General features: G+C 41.1%; 1 protein-coding gene across 1 annotated transcript in view; it reads left to right on the top strand.

Annotated features, from left to right (window-relative positions):
- ARHGAP10 (Rho GTPase activating protein 10) overlaps window positions 1–17,760 on the top strand; it is a 330,784-nt gene that overhangs the window by 99,087 nt on the left and 213,937 nt on the right. Inside the window, exon 4 of the mRNA XM_047855976.1 lies at window positions 11,377–11,448. Within this exon, the coding sequence (XP_047711932.1) occupies window positions 11,377–11,448 (72 nt within the window). The remainder of the gene's footprint in view (window positions 1–11,376; window positions 11,449–17,760) is intronic.

Genomic DNA, 17,760 nt, shown 5'->3' with positions numbered 1-17,760 from the left:
CTTGCAAACAGTAAGAAATCTCTCATACTGTTTTCCTTGGGAAAAAGAGTTAGACCTTGGGAGTCAGACACATGCTGCATCACATTAATTATCCAAGTGAAGGACACATTTAATGACCTAAAATTACTTGTGTGTAGTCTTTGTGGGCCCCCTTTTGTAAAGGACGGTGTTTACGCCACACGAGGAACTTTTAGGACTTGCATTTTAAAAGGCCTCTCTGTGTCTGTGTTATTAATGCCTGTATCTAGCATTTACTGAACATTTCCTAGATCCTATTCTGATGGCTCCTGGGGCCCATTGGATCTCTTCAGCCTCCTCTGCTGATTTTTAGCTGCATTAGTGACACTGAATTGCTTGCAGGTGTATGCTCTGAAATTGCTGTTTTCCTCTCCCCTTTATCCTTACTCTTTGCCATCACTTCTCGGCCTTTTGGCTAAGATCAAGTGTATCCTTACTCTTTGTCTGGAGAACTCGTATGCCCTATTTCGGGCTCTGCTTTATCCCCTTCCAGAAATCTCTTTTACCCAGTCAGCTCCCTCACTTGTGCAACTTGCCTGTGCTGTGCACACCACATCAATACTATGCTGATATGTTCACATGTCCTGGAAATACTTTTACCTTGGTTAAACCTAACTGCTCACTCACTCCCTGCATTGCTAGAGAAAATCATACAGCAAGGCAGATGGATGTCTTCCCAAACTGCTGCTCAGTTATTTCAAATGGCCTGTAGCCCTGCCTAGTAATGTTCGTGTTTCTCTAGGAAGTGCTCTGCTCACGGTTTGTAATGATATTTTCCTTCATTCTCCTCACTATTCAAACTTTTTCCCATGCTCAACCTCTCTTGTAAGTGATCTTGCCTTGTATTTCATGGAAAAAATAACCATCAGGTAGCAACTCCCCAGCCTCTCTTCATGAGATCTGCACAGTCATTTGTATTGATACAGTACTTGTGTTCTTACTTGTTATTACACGGGAGGGACGGATCCCTCCTCCTGTGACACAGGTCAACACCCATGCATGGGCACCATCTCATCTGCTCCCACCTTAGAAATTTGGAACCATCTTTTCAGGATTCTTCACGTGGGCATTTAGATGTTTTACTATCTTTTGGGTGTCTCCTAGTGTCTTAGATTTAGCATAATTCCTTAGTGCTTGCTCCTAGCTGCTTTTGCCCATAATTTTCCTATTTCAATAAATACTATTTCTGGTATTCAGTTGTTCATGCCAGAAATCTGGGAGTGATCCTGGGAACGCCCACCTTTCCCACATTCAGTCCATCACCAGTCATTTTGATTCTATCTGCAGATATCTCTGAAAACTCTATTTTTGTTATCATGACCTTATTCCAGCCCCCCATCGTCTGTTATATGTACCATTCTAGAAGCCTCTTGGCAGGTTTCTCTCTTTCCATATTTCCTCACTTCTAATCTCTTTTTCTCAGAGAATCCAGAGTAATCTTTAAAAGATCTAAATAATCATTGTGTTAGTGCCTGGCTTAAAAACCTTCTGTGGCTTACATCATACCCAAAATGAAAGAACTCATTCCCTGGGCTCTCAAGGTCCTATATGTTCTGGTCCCTTGCCTTCACTCCTGTCTTTCCATTTACTTTTTTGTTCTTTATGTCCCGGCCACATTGGCCTTTTGCTATTTCCTGTAATATACAAATTTCTCACCTCAAGCCTTTACCTCTGCTGGGTTCAGGCTGAAAACAATTTCCCTTGCTCTCTGCATCCCTAATTCCTTCTCATCTTTCATATATGCACTTAAATGTCATTTCTCCTCCCTGCCTTTTTTTTTTTTTTTGGCATCTTTTAATCTCATTTTTTTTTTCTGAAATTTATTGACAAATTGGTTTCCATACAACACCCAGTGCTCATCCCAAAAGGTGCCCTCCTCAATACCCATCACCCACCCTCTCCTCCCTCCCACCCCCCATCAACCCTCAGTTTGTTCTCAGTTTTTAACAGTCTCTTATGCTTTGGCTCTCTCCCATTCTAACCTCTTTTTTTTTTTTTTTTTCCTTCCCCTCCCCCATGGGTTCCTGTTAAGTTTCTCAGGATCCACATAAGAGTGAAACCATATGGTATCTGTCTTTCTCTGTATGGCTTATTTCACTTAGCATCACACTCTCCAGTTCCATCCACGTTGCTACAAAAGGCCATATTTCATTTTTTCTCATTGCCACGTAATATTCCATTGTGTATATAAACCACAATTTCTTTATCCATTCATAAGTTGATGGACATTTAGGCTCTTTCCATAATTTGGCTATTGTTGAGAGTGCTGCTATGAACATTGGGGTACAAGTGGCCCTATGCATCAGTGCTCCTGTATCCCTTGGATACATTCCTAGCAGTGCTATTGCTGGGTCATAGGGTAGGTCTATTTTTAATTTTCTGAGGAACCTCCACACTGCTTTCCAGAGTGGCTGCACCAATTTGCATTCCCACCAACAGTGCAAGAGGGTTCCCGTTTCTCCACATCCTCTCCAGCATCTATAGTCTCCTGATTTGTTCATTTTGGCCACTCTGACTGGCGTGAGGTGATACCTGAGTGTGGTTTTGATTTGTATTTCCCTGATAAGGAGCGACGCTGAACATCTTTTCATGTGCCTGTTGGCCATCCGGATGTCTTCTTTAGAGAAGTGTCTATTCATGTTTTCTGCCCATTTCTTCACTGGGTTATTTGTTTTTTGGGTGTGGAGTTTGGTGAGCTCTTTATAGATTTTGGATACTAGCCCTTTGTCCGATATGTCATTTGCGAATATCTTTTCCCATTCCGTTGGTTGCCTTTTAGTTTTGTTGGTTGTTTCCTTTGCTGTGCAGAAGCTTTTTATCTTCATAAGGTCCCAGTAATTCACTTTTGCTTTTAATTCCCTTGCCTTTGGGGATGTGTCGAGTAAGAGATTGCTACGGCTGAGGTCAGAGAGGTCTTTTCCTGCTTTCTCCTCTAAGGTTTTGATGGTTTCCTGTCTCACATTTAGGTCCTTTATCCATTTTGAGTTTATTTTTGTGAATGGTGTGAGAAAGTGGTCTAGTTTCAACCTTCTGCATGTTGCTGTCCAGTTCTCCCAGCACCATTTGTTAAAGAGGCTGTCTTTTTTCCATTGGATGTTCTTTCCTGCTTTGTCAAAGATGAGTTGGCCATACGTTTGTGGGTCTAGTTCTGGGGTTTCTATTCTATTCCATTGGTCTATGTGTCTGTTTTGGTGCCAATACCATGCTGTCTTGATGATGACAGCTTTGTAGTAGAGGCTAAAGTCTGGGATTGTGATGCCTCCTGCTTTGGTCTTCTTCTTCAAAATTCCTTTGGCTATTCGGGGCCTTTTGTGGTTCCATATGAATTTTAGGATTGCTTGTTCTAGTTTCGAGAAGAATGCTGGTGCAATTTTGATTGGGATTGCATTGAATGTGTAGATAGCTTTGGGTAGTATTGACATTTTGACAATATTTATTTTTCCAATCCATGAGCAGGGAATGTCTTTCCATTTCTTTAAATCTTCTTCAATTACCTTCATAAGCTTTCTATAGTTTTCAGCATACAGATCCTTTACATCTTTGGTTAGATTTATTCCTAGGTATTTTATGCTTCTTGGTGCAATTGTGAATGGGATCAGTTTCTTTATTTGTCTTTCTGTTGCTTCATTGTTAGCGTATAAGAATGCAGCTGATTTCTGTACATTGATTTTGTATCCTGCAACTTTGCTGAATTCCTGTATCAGTTCTAGCAGACTTTTGGTGGAGTCTATCGGATTTTCCATGTATAATATCATGTCATCTGCAAAAAGCGAAAGCTTGACTTCATCTTTGCCAATTTTGATGCCTTTGATTTCCTTTTGTTGTCTGATTGCTGATGCTAGAACTTCCAGCACTATGTTAAACAGCAGCGGTGAGAGTGGGCATCCTTGTCGTGTTCCTGATCTCAGGGAAAAAGCTTTCAGTTTTTCCCCGTTGAGGATGATGTTAGCTGTGGGCTTTTCATAAATGGCTTTTATGATCTTTAAGTATGTTCCTTCTATCCCGACTTTCTCAAGGGTTTTTATTAAGAAAGGGTGCTGGATTTTGTCAAAGGCCTTTTCTGCATCGATTGACAGGATCATATGGTTCTTCTCTCTTTTTTTGTTAATGTGATGTATCACGTTGATTGATTTGCGAATGTTGAACCAGCCCTGCATCCCAGGAATGAATCCCACTTGATCATGGTGAATAATTCTTTTTATATGCCGTTGAATTCGATTTGCTAGTATCTTATTGAGAATTTTTGCATCCATATTCATCAGGGATATTGGCCTGTAGTTCTCTTTTTTTACTGGGTCTCTGTCTGGTTTAGGAATCAAAGTAATACTGGCTTCATAGAATGAGTCTGGAAGTTTTCCTTCCCTTTCTATTTCTTGGAATAGCTTGAGAAGGATAGGTATTATCTCTGCTTTAAACGTCTGGTAGAATTCCCCTGGGAAGCCATCTGGTCCTGGACTCTTATTTGTTGGGAGATTTTTGATAACCAATTCAATTTCTTCGCTGGTTATGGGTCTGTTCAAGCTTTCTATTTCCTCCTGATTGAGTTTTGGAAGAGTGTGGGTGTTCAGGAATTTGTCCATTTCTTCCAGGTTGTCCAATTTGTTGGCATATAGTTTTTCATAGTATTCCCTGATAATTGTTTGTATCTCTGAGGGATTGGTTGTAATAATTCCATTTTCATTCATGATTTTATCTATTTGGGTCATCTCCCTTTTCTTTTTGAGAAGCCTGGCTAGAGGTTTGTCAATTTTGTTTATTTTTTCAAAAAACCAACTCTTGGTTTCGTTGATCTGCTCTACAGTTTTTTTAGTTTCTATATTGTTTATTTCTGCTCTGATCTTTATTATTTCTCTTCTTCTGCTGGGCTTAGGCTGCCTTTGCTGTTCTGCTTCTAGTTCCTTTAGGTGTGCTGTTAGATTTTGTATTTGGGATTTTTCTTGTTTCTTGAGATAGGCCTGGATTGCAATGTATTTTCCTCTCAGGACTGCCTTTGCTGAGTCCCAAAGCGTTTGGATTGTTGTATTTTCATTTTCGATTGTTTCCATATATTTTTTAATTTCTTCTCTAATTGCCTGGTTGACCCACTCATTCGTTAGTAGGGTGTTCTTTAACCTCCATGCTTTTGGAGGTTTTCCAGACTTTTTTCTGTGGTTGATTTCAAGCTTCATAGCATTGTGGTCTGAAAGTATGCATGGTATAATTTCAATTCTTGTAAACTTACGAAGGGCTGTTTTGTGGCCCAGTATATGATCTATCTTGGAGAATGTTCCATGTGCACTCGAGAAGAAAGTATATTCTGTTGCTTTGGGATGCAGAGTTCTAAATATATCTGTCAAGTCCATCTGATCCAATGTCTCATTCAGGGCCCTTGTTTCTTTATTGACCGTGTGTCTAGATGATCTATCCATTTCTGTAAGTGGGGTGTTAAAGTCCCCTGCAATTACCACATTCTTATCAATAAGGTTGCTTATGTTTATGAGTAATTGTTTTATATATTTGGGGGCTCCGGTATTCAGCGCATAGACATTTATAATTGTTAGCTCTTCCTGATGGATAGACCCTGTAACTATTATATAATGTCCTTCTTCATCTCTTGTTACCGCCTTTAATTTAAAGTCTAGTTTGTCTGATATAAGTATGGCTACTCCAGCTTTCTTTTGGCTTCCAGTCGCATGATAAATAGTTCTCCATCCCCTCACTCTCAATCTAAAGGTGTCCTCAGGTCTAAAATGAGTCTCTTGTAGACAGCAAATCGATGGGTCTTGTTTTTTTATCCATTCTGATACCCTATGTCTTTTGGTTGGCGCATTTAATCCATTTACATTCAGTGTTATTATAGAAAGATACGGGTTTAGAGTCATTGTGATGTCTGTATGTTTTATGCTTGTAGTGATGTCTCTGGGACTTTGTCTCACAGGGTCCCCCTTAGGATCTCTTGTAGGGCTGGTTTAGTGGTGACAAATTCCTTCAGTTTTTGTTTGTTTGGGAAGACCTTTATCTCTCCTTCTATTCTAAATGACAGACTTGCTGGATAAAGGATTCTTGGCTGCATATTTTTTCTGTCTAGCACCCTGAAAATCTCGTGCCAATTCTTTCTGGCCTGCCAAGTTTCAAAAGAGAGATCAGTCACGAGTCTTATCGGTCTCCCTTTATATGTGAGGGCACGTTTACCCCTTGCTGCTTTCAGAATTTTCTCTTTATCCTTGTATTTTGCCAGTTTCACTATGATATGTTGTGCAGAAGATCGATTCAAGTTACGTCTGAAGGGAGTTCTCTGTGCCTCTTGGATTTCAATGCCTTTTTCCTTCCCCAGTTCAGGGAAGTTCTCAGCTATGATTTCTTCAAGTACCCCTTCAGCACCTTTCCCTCTCTGTTCCTCCTCTGGGATACCAATTATGCGTATATTATTTCTTTTTAGTGTATCACTTAGTTCTCTAATTTTCCCCTCATACTCCTGGATTTTTTTATCTCTCTTTTTCTCAGCTTCCTCTTTTTCCATAACTTTATCTTCTAGTTCACCTATTCTCTCCTCTGCCTCTTCAAGCCGAGCTGTGGTGGTTTCCATTTTGTTATGCATTTCGTTTAAAGCGTTTTTCAGCTCCTCGTGACTGTTCCTTAGTCCCTTGATCTCTGTAGCAAGAGATTCTCTGCTGTCCTGTATACTGTTTTCAAGCCCAGCGATTAATTTTATGACTATTATTCTAAATTCACTTTCTGTTATATTATTTAAATCCTTTTTGATCAGCTCATTAGCTGTTGTTATTTCCTGGAGATTCTTCTGAGGGGAGTTCTTCCGCCTGGTCATTTTGGATAGTCCCTGGCATGGTGAGGACCTGCAGGGCACTTCCCCTGTGCTGTGGTGTATAACTGGAGTTGGTGGGCGGGGCCGCAGTCAGACCTGATGTCTGCCCCCAGCCCACCGCTGGGGCCACAGTCAGACTGGTGTGTGCCTTCTCTTCCCCTCTCCTAGGGGCGGGATTCACTGTGGGGTGGTGTGGCTCGTCTGGGCTACTTGCACCCTGCCAGGCTTGTGATGCTGGGGATCTGGCGTATTAGCTGGGGTGGGTAGGCAAGGTGCTCGGGGGCAGGAGGGGCAGGCTTAGATCGCTTCTCCTTAGGTGATCCACTTCAGGAGGGGCCCCGTGGCAGCGGGAGGGAGTCAGATCTGCTGCCAGAGGTTTGGCTCCGCAGAAGCACAGAGTTGGGTGTTTGCGCGGAGCAAGCAAGTTCCCTGGCAGGAACTGGTTCCCTTTGGGATTTCGGCTGGGGGATGGGCGGGGGAGATGGCGCTGGCGAACGCCCTTGTTCCCCACCAAACTGAGCTCTGTTGACACTGGGCTCAGCAACTCTCCCTCCCTTTGTCCTCCAGCCTTCCAGCTTTCCGAGCAGAGCTGTTAACTTATGACCTCCCGGATGCTAAGACGCGCTTGTTGTGGGAACACAGTCCGTCAGGCCCCGCCGCTTTTGCAAGCCCGACTCGGGGGCTCTGCTTGGCCGGCGAGCCGCCCCTCCGCCCCGGCTCCCTCCCGCCAGTCCGTGGAGCGCGCACCGCCTCGCCGCCCTTCCTACCCTCTCCCGTGGGCCTCTCGTCTGCGTTTGGCTCCGGCGACTCCGTTCTGCTAATCCTCTGGCGGTTTTCTGGGTTATTTAGGCAGGTGTAGATGGAATCTAAGTGATCAGCAGGACGTGCGGTGAGCCCAGCGTCCTCCTAAGCCGCCATCTTGCCGCCGGTGTAATCTCATTTTTTAAATTTACATCCAAATTAGTATATAGTACAACAATGATTTCAGGAGTATCTACTCCTTAATGCCCGTTACCAATTTAGCCCCTCCCACAACCCCTCCAGTAACCCTCTGTTCTCCATATTTAAGAGTCTCTTATGTTTTGTCCCCCTCCCTGTTTTTATATTATTTTTGCTTCCCTTCCCTTATGTTGATCTGTTTTGTGTCTTAAAGTCCTCATATGAGTGAAGTCATATGATACTTGTCTTTCTCTGACTAATTTTGCTTAGCATAATACCTTCTAGTTCCATCCATGTAGTTGCAAGTGGCAAGATTTCGTTCTTTTTGATTGCCAAGTAATACTTCATTGTGTGTACTCCATTGTGTGTACATCTTCTTTATCCATTCATCCATCAGTGGACATTTGGGCTCTTTCCATACTTTGGCTGTTGTTGATAGTGCTGCTGTAAACATCGGGGTGCATGTGTCCCTTCCAAACAGCATACCTGTATCCCTTGGATGAATACCTAGTAGTGCAATTGCTGGGTCATAGGGTAGTTCTATTTTTAGTTTTTTGAGGAACCTCCATACTGTTTTCCAGAGTGGCTGCACCAGCTTGCATTCCTACCAACAGTGCAAAAGAGATTCTCTTTCTCCGCATCCTCATCAACATCTGTTGTTGCCTAAGTTGTTAATGTTAGCCATTCTGACAGTTGTAAGGTGGTATCTCATTGTGGTTTTGATTTGTATTTCCCTGATGATGAGTGATGTGGAACATTTTTTCATGTGTCAGTTGGCCATCTGGATGTCTTCTTTGGAGAAGTGTCTATTCATGTCTTTTGCCCATTTCTTCACTGTATTAATTGTTTTTTGGGTGTGGTGTTTGATAAGTTCTTTATAAATTTTGGATACTAACCCTTTATCTGATATGTCATTTGCAAACATCTTCTCCCATTCTGTTGGTTTCCTTTTAGTTTTGCTGTTGTTTCCTTCGCTGTGCAGAACTTTTTATTTTGATGAGGTCCCATTTTTGCTTTTTTTCCCCTTGCCTCTGGAGACGTGTTGAGTAAGAAGTTGCTGCGGCCAAGATCAAAGAGGTTTTTGCCTGCTTTCTCCTCGAGGATTTTGATGGCTTCCTGTCTTACATTTAGCTCTTTCATCCATTTTGAGTTTATTTTTGTGTATGGTATAAGAGAGTGGTCCAGGTTCATTGTTCTGCATGTCACTGTCCAGTTTTCCCAGCACCACTTGCTGAAGAGACTGCCTTTATTCCATTGGATATTCTTTCCTGCTTTGTCAAAGATTAGTTGGCCATACGTTTGTGGGTCCATTTCTGGGTTCTCTATTCTGTTCCATTGATCTGAGTGTCTGTTTTTGTGCCATTAAATGTAATTTTTTGGATGGAGCTCTCTTCGGGTAGTTTTTTCCTTATAAATCCTCTACTAAATTCCTCACCTTAGTTCTTTTCACCATTCGAAGGAATTACTAGAATTTGCAGCTATACGTTTTCTTACATGTTCCTGTATGCATCATGTCTTCCCTGCTAGACAGTAAGTTCCAGGAGGGCAGGGACTGTACTTACTTTGTTCATAGTTGTGTCTCCAGCACCTGGTGCTGAATGCTCAGCAGATACTTGTTTCATGAAATACAGGGTTTATTGGGATGACTGCTTGGAAAGGGGAAGTCCTGTTTGGTACTTCATTGCAATGTTGTACATTGGTTAAGGTTAAGCTTGGACTTACATGATTTTGAATCTCTGCTCCTATCTTCTGTGAACTTGAGCACTTATTAGCCTCTGTGTTCCCAGCACTGTCATGCTGGGCTGAATTCTTTCTTGAGTGGGCCATCCACCCTGGAGAATGTATTTATATATATACTTATATGTAGGTTTATTCGGAAAAGGAGTAGGCTAGGCAGTGACACTGGTGCTAATAGAAATGCGCCTTAAATTATTGTGAGATGTTGTGTGTCAGATGGATCCCTTTAAAAACGTATGGCAGGGGCGCCTGGGTGGCGCAGTCGGTTAAGTGTCCGACTTCAGCCAGGTCACGATCTCGCGGTCCGGGAGTTCGAGCCCCGTGTCAGGCTCTGGGCTGATGGCTCTGAGCCTGGAGCCTGTTTCCGATTCTTTGTCTCCCTCTCTCTCTGCCCCTCCCCCGTTCATGCTCTGTCTCTCTCTGTCCCAAAAATAAATAAACGTTGAAAAAAAAAATTAAACAAAACAAAACAAAAAAAACGTATGGCAGAACTTCTCATATCTGCTGGAGGCATTCCATATTGTTCTGAGTAGTTGGGATTCCTGGCATGTGCTTTGTCTCTGCTCTGTTCTTTAGGACAAAGGACTTTCTGGTTTGCCATTGTTGTAGGTCACATGGTCAACAACATAGGGAGGATAAATTGAATGTAGTATTTTGAAAGTGATCCTTTTCTCCTGACTAGTTGTTGCTCTTCTTTCTTTTAGTTCTCTGTTGCCGCAGCTCCTTGATAGTTAAGTTATAAATTCTCAGAGTGGGAGTGAGTGGAACCTAATTTGTGGCCTGGGGAAGAGAGTTCGAACTCTAGGCATCTCGAGTAGGCATAGTCATTTTTTGAGGATTCCCTATCTTGAGTAGGCATAGTCATTTTTTGAGGATTTCTTTGGGAGAAATCCTTATCTAATGAAATATTGCAAAGGAGCTTTTGGTTAAATTCAGAATCCTTTACTTTTCTAAGTAACTTAGTTTTTCTGATTTAAAGCTTGGATTTCTGGAAGCCTGTGTGTGTGTGTGTGTGTGTGTGTGTGTGTGTGTGTGTGTGTGTGTGTGTAAAAAGAGGCATGAAACTTTCTTGTAAAGTGTTGTGAAGTTTCCTTTTCTATTCTGGATATTTCTGATCTTCCGGAAATACAGGGTGAGAAGACCACTACTCACCTGCATACTCTTCAGTGCATTTTCGTTAGGTAAATATTCCCTGTGATTTTCATTTTCAGCATTGTTTGTTGCATGTTCTTGTCTTCAAAGGAAAAGCCCCAAAGCAGCCAATAGAAGAACGAGTGGTTGGAGTGTGTATATGGCTCCTACCACATTGACCTCCTTCTGTACTGTTTGCCAGCATGCCCAGTATTTACTTTGTTGTGAGCTCCAGGGACTCTGCTTTGCATATACACCTTCAATCCTTATGAGTAATTTTCAGTCAGACTGAGTGTGTAAACTTGTAGCCACAAACTGAGTCCTTACATAATGTAGTCTGATCACTAGTAAAGGAATGTAATTGACTTGTAAATTTCTGAGGAGGGGGAGGGAAAAAAAATCTCCAACAGAAGTGTTCTGTTAATGAATGTGATAGACCCCTTTGTTGTTTAAAGACAACCGGCTTGCTATTTCCCTGAAGAAAGAGCTGTGTTGGGACTGTTGCACATTTCCCTGGCACGTTGCCCCACCTCTTCTTCCCTGAAAATATTTGTGGAGATCCAGTGTGTTAATAAATTTAGAAGTCATTTGATGGTTGCATTGGCAGCGTGACATAAAGTAGTTAAAATATGTTGTTCATTTTATTTCTGGGTGGGGTGGAAGAGGGAAATGAAATACTGACTTTTTTTTTTTTTTTCCTTTTTGGAAACCTAATACGATGTTCTTTTGTTATCATTCTCATTCTCTAGGCATTAAGTGTAACCGAAACCCTGATTAAACCTTTGGAAAAATTCAGAAAAGAGCAACTTGGAGCCGTAAAGGTTTGTGTCTAATTTGAGCACACTTGTATGTGGAAGATGGACGTCCCTCTGCTGCTTCACTGTACTCTTGATTCGCATTTGGCGGCTTGGAAGGAGATGCTGGAGTAAACCATCTGTTGTTTTATGTTGTAAATGTGCTTTTTCCCCTTGGGGGGTATGAAATTGTAAACCAAACAAAAACACCTGGACGGGATAGTAAAACCTCTAGCAATCTTTGGCTACACCTTCCCATATAGAGGTTTGAAAATATCTTTAACCAGACCTAACATGCACTCGGAATAGAAGCATCTTACCTCTGTGGGGAGTACACTGATTTCCTCATACGCCTCAGTTTTATGGAGGAGTGTAGCGTTATGTGAGGGTTTAAGATTAGAAATGCTGCTATGCCATGATGCCATTGAAACTAGGAAGAGAATATTAGGTTTGGGGGACATAATTTCCTTCAATTTAACACAGATTTACTGAGCTTCTCTTAACGTGCCAGTGTTGTTATAGATAGGTGCTGGGGATTCAGAGGTGGGTGAACAACAGCCCGCACTCAAGGATCTGGAAGTTAGCCAGGATTTCTGGGAACAACTTGGTGACTTTACCACAGGAAGCCTGAGATATATTTAGCAACTTCCAATACTAATGAGCTTTGAAATTATCCCAGAGAAATAATTTCCACCAACGTTTCCTGAATTTTGTGCATTCACCTGAGGGACAAAAAGTAACAATCATGTGTTGACTCTTTTTGGCTTGGCCCGGAAGAGAATAACATCACTTTTAGGTAGGGAAGAGAGTTTTTACATTTGGATTCTCCCCCCTCCCCACCAGTGGCTTGGGGTTGTGAAGCTTTTTTTTCTTCATCTTCCTAAGCAAAATATTAAAATGGTTTTGTACAAATAAACTTTGTGGCTTCAATGACTGTAGCTATACAGATGGGCCCAAAGAGTGCCAGCTTTTTAGTTGCTATTTAAAGAATCATTTCTCCTGTGACTTGTTAAAATATTAAATACATTTCCTTTTAGCATACTATTTTACCTTTTTAATGAAGGGCTATGTTTTCAGAGGAGATTAGTCAGGCACCCTCTAAGTCCTTTCCTGGATTGTTTGCTGAGTTCCATGAAGCTGACTGTGTCTTCTGGATTTGCAGCAGGACACTGGAGGTCTCCTTTCACACCTGTGACCTTGGGCAGATAATTGGCTTTATAGTTCCTTATCTGTAAAAAGAGAGATTTGGGGATTTGACTGCTCTACTTTGTATTTTATGATTCTGTTTTCTCTGATCTTGTCTTCTTTAGGCTGTTTTAAAGCTCGAACACCTTGACTGTTTGTTTTCTAACACTTCATTAGCAGGTACTGAATGTAAACAGTGTCCGTTTATTATTAATTGGATGATGGTGGTGGTGAGTGAGGATTATATTATGGAAATGGAAAATGAATATGACTTAATATATTTTCTTTTTTATTTGCCATCCACCCTACTGTTTTTTGTTTGTTTTTAAGTAGGCTCCATGCCCAATGTGGGACTTGACCTCACAGCCCTGATAGACTATGTTCTAGCAACTAAGCCAGCCATGTGCCCCCCTACTGAGTTTTTATAAATTTCTAACCTTGAATTTTCTATTGACTGACTCCTTCTCCCTCTAAAACTTTTCCTGTTTCTGATGTTGTACTTGTTCAGAGTATATATCCAGCAAGCACCTCGCAGAATAGCTTGCCATGTTGAAAGAAGTTATTTTAATAATTTTAGTCTATGCCTTGAGTTGTTTCATGGCCAGATTCCATCCTGAAGTCCCCCCCTTTTTTTATTCCTTCATTGTTCACTGTCTTTAAGTTTGTGAAGGATTTATCGTACGTTCTTGTTCAGTACAGTGTGTGTGTTGGCTGTCATACTATGGATACTATTTGAGGAGGTAAGTCCTTGTGGGTCACAGGGAGAAGGCCTTTTTTACTCAAAGTTTTATATGTTAAAGAATAGAGAATGGTGATGTTCTAGGTTATATAGTGCTATGTAAGCATCTGTCTCTAGACGTTCAGTGTTTAAATCTAGATTGTTCTGTGTTGAAGAGAAAAAGGCTGTGCTTTCTTTATTTACTACCGGCCTCCACTCTTGTCTTCATATATAAAGTATCTGATAAATAACCTATTCCACTGATAATTCTAGAAGAGGGTTTGTATAAAGGTTTGTAATCTGGATCCTTGGTTTTCTACATCTGTACTTCTTGAATATTTCATCATGTTTTGACAAACCTATATTTTTATTCACTCGTTAATTGGGACACTTAAAAATAACTTTATGTAAGTTAAAGGTCTTTTTAAAAAAGCAGTTTTTATGTGGGGATTAAAAAAAAAAAAAAAAAAAAAAGCCTTTAAAAGTTGACCACAGCAGAATGTTTCAGATCTCCTTGTTAGAACGTGGATCTTCTCTTTCTCTTCTCCTTCCCCACCTGGTGTGTCCTACCCTCTGCCTTTCAACTGGAGCTGTTTCCGTTCTGTTCACTCTTAGTTTCTCGGGTTTCCAGAATCTCAGTGATGTGTTTAATTTGTGGTTTTAATATGTCTGAACTGCTAGGTTTTTGCAAGCTGGATTTTTTAAAAGCCCTGAGCTATTCTTTTCTACTGTTGGCCTCCATTTGGATTTGTTCTCCTTCCATCATATCTGTTTGGTTTGGGCTCATTCCTTGGTTCTTGGAGGTTCAGCTGATTTTCTTCCATGCTTGCCAGGTTCTCCTGTCTGTTGGAAAAATTCCATTTCCCGTCGCAGGACACAGGTCCTTCTGTGCTGTGTCACATGAGGTTCCTGTTCAGAGTTCCCTTCACAGCCTCACTCAGCTTTTACTTCCTCTGCAGCTCTTTCCTTTCCCCAGGGGCTTGTCACTTACCCTAGTGTCTGCACAACACTTTATCCAGAGCCATTGCTCATTAAATGTCGAATTAGCCACTTAGTTAAATTAGGAAACTAGTATGGGCACCGAACGACATAGGAGCCTAGTAGGCCATTGTGTAAACTCTGTAAGAAATACCCCAACTTGCTATGACTTACATTGGGAGAATTTAAGATTTCTCTTGTAGAAATTGGAACAATCCAGTAATGAAAATGTGGCCTCATGTAGGTGGCAGCATGCATGCAAATATCAAACAGATGCAACTAAACTATTGATAATCGAGCCAACTCAAATGCTAGTCTGGAAGAGCCAATTACTATTTTATTCACTGGAATAAAAAAATGTAACCAGAAGGGTTGAAAAAGATGTTCACTTCATATATTATAACTTACAGCCTCAGCCTTTCAGAGACCCTTGTGCCAAATTTCGTTTATATTTCTTTCCAAGATTATATCTAATGACTAAATATTTAATAAAAGTTGACTTCCTGAGATTCTGTAAATGACTGCAGTGAGTGAATATGAGTGAAAAGCAAATCTACTTAAATAATTTCTCAAATTATGTTTGACAAAGCAGAAAAAAATGTTGACTTAATTACATTTTTTTCATTTTAGTTATAAAACACTTACCAGCACCTATCATAAGGGAAGAGTCCCAGTATACAACTATGAATTAAAACACTAGTTGGCCTTCAAGACATGGTCAACTCTGGGTGTGGGGGAGATGCAAACAAAACAAAACAAAACCAAAACAAAACACTAAAAAGTGCTATAATTGAGGTAAGCATAGGTGCTCTGGAACATGCCCTATTGTCTCAACTTGGAGTGCCAGGAAAGTCTTTCAGGAAGACCTGCTTCCTTCTTGTTTGAATCCCATTTCTGCCCCTAAGCTAGCTGTGTGGATTCGGGCATTCATGGTCTCCAGCTCCATGATCTTTACAATGAGGCTAATGACCCCTGTCTCAGAAGGTTTTTGTGAGGATTAAATGAACTTGATAGTGTATTTCCCATGCCTCCAGAGGGGCCTGGCCTACATGGTTGCAGTTTATCTTATTATCCCATTTATGGCTTGCTCTGTGTCAACTTGCCAAACAAGAACCACTCAGGTTTTTGTCTACTCTCTGCATGCTGCAAGCTTCAGAGGTGACATGCCAGAGTACCGTGGCTTATGACTCTCCTGGCCAGGTAGTGCGAAGATGATGGATAGGTGACCCTGCACAGTAGCTCAGGGTACCCGTCAACTTTGTCATTTTTGGTGCCACTGCAGCCACAGGCTTCCTTCTCTCATCCTCTGACAGATGTCTCCTGGGTGTGGAGTTAGGTGCTGGATTCTGTGGGGGAGGGAAAGCTGAATTCTCATTTCTTTGGGTAGGCTGCAGGGACTTAGAGAAAGGGGGAGAGTGAGGTTGGATAAGGCAAGTGAGTTGTCAAACAGGGAGAGGTGACATTTGGTGCAGAAGTTAAGGGAGGGTGTGCTGTTTTCACCACCATTGAGTGGTAAGGGGGCGCTTCATGGACGAGATGGCATTTTTATCTGGGCTTGCAGGATGTTGGTAGACCAGGGGAGGGTAAGAACAGAGATTACAGAACTCTTGGGTATCAGGCTTGGACATCAGGATTGCAGTTTAAAAGGTGTTCCTGCCAAGTATATGTGTAATATGAATCTTGTTTCTTGCATGGGTGGTATTCCCCCCCCCCCCCATCTCCTTACTTAAATAAGGGAGGAAGAGTTGGAATCTCTAAGAAAGTATTTAGTTCTCCAGACTAGTCACGCCTTATTATTTTAATGTTTATCGTTGTAAAATAAGCTCTTTCATTTCCTCATCCCAGGAACTTTGTAAAATAACCAAAACATTTTTAAAAAGGTACGTGGTAACTTTAAAAAGTTCCCCCCTTTTTCCAAAGCAAATTCTAATGCTCTAAAGAAATGTGGACAATTCACAATCTCAAGCTCTTGTGAATTCTTTATATATTCCTTATTCATTTTTCCATGGAAATACTAATATGTGATTTTAGCAGAAAATTGCTTAATCTTAAGAGTGTTTTTATGTATTAGGAATATTTACTTCTTTTCTTATATATTAATTGCATCTTCTCCCTGCTTTGTCGTTGGTCTTTTAGCTTGTCTTTTGTGTATTTTTGATATTTAGAAGTTCTCATGGCTTCTTCCATTTCTTTTTTGCTTAAAAAGTATTGTCTGTTGTGAGATCTGATGAAACTGTTCTTTTTTATGGCTTCATTTTTTACTCGTGACTCTTTCAATCCATCTGGAATTAATTTTGATATGAGACATAGTTCTCTATTTCCAAGTAGTTAATTATACCAACACCATTAGTTGAATAATATTTTTTATCCAGTGATTTATGATACAACCTTAAAAAGTATGTTTACTTCTAATATATTTAAAATATTAAGTTTTGTTTCTTAGGTTTCTGAATTCCCTTTACCATTTATACAGCATACACCTTATTTGGTTTCACTGTTTTTTTTTTTTTTAATGTTTATTCAGTTTTGAGAGAGAGAGAGAGAGGGAGAGAGAGAGAGAGAGAGAGAGAGAGAGAGAAAAAATATGAGTGGGGGAGGGGCAGAGAGAGAGGGAGACAGAATCTGAAGCAGGCTCCCGGCTCTGAGCGGTCAGCACAGAGCCCGATGTGGGGCTTGAACTCATGAACCATGAGATCATGACCTGAGCTGAAGTCGGCCGCTTAACCCACTGAGCCACTCAGGTGCCCTGGTTACACTATTTTAAGTAATAACTGTTCTTTACTTTTTTTTGGGGGGGGGGGTTGAGGGGGTCGTGGGGCATGGGCATAGGTTTTGTAACCAATTACAAGCTTTCAGTGAATCATAGTTAACCTGTAAACATAATTTTGTTTGTCTTACTCATGTTAAAATGTAAAAACAGAAACAAAAACGATTGCCACTATTTTATTTTTTTTAATGTTTGTTTGTTTTTGAGACAGAGAGAGAGCATGAGCAGGGGAGGGGCAGAGAGAGAGGGAGACATAGAATCTGAAGCAGGCTCCGTGCTCTGAGCTGTCAGCACAGAGCCCAATGCAAGGCTTGAACTCATCAACTGATGAGATCATGCCCTGAGCCGAAGTCAGATGCTCAGCCGACTGAATCACCCAGGTGCCCGGTAGTCACTATTTAAAACTCGGTTTTTCGGCTGTTCCAGAAAAATCAGATGACGTGGCTTGTATACTAGCCTATACTCCCATGTGTAACACAAAAGCCATATGAACACAAAGAAACAATACTACCCTGTAATGGCATTGAGAACAAATGCAAGAAGAAATAATTTTATTTAGGTCTTAAGATTTAAAAACAAAACACAGCAGCATTTGTATAATGCCATACCACATGTGGACGAACGCATTTCCACTCTCGTTGGTGGGTGGAATGTTCTTTCTTGGCTGAATTCTTTCTGCATAAAGCCTTTG

This window comes from Prionailurus viverrinus, chromosome B1 (genome assembly GCF_022837055.1).
Source record: "Prionailurus viverrinus isolate Anna chromosome B1, UM_Priviv_1.0, whole genome shotgun sequence".
NCBI lineage: Eukaryota > Metazoa > Chordata > Mammalia > Carnivora > Felidae > Prionailurus > Prionailurus viverrinus.
This window is presented reverse-complemented; position numbering and strand designations above follow the sequence as displayed.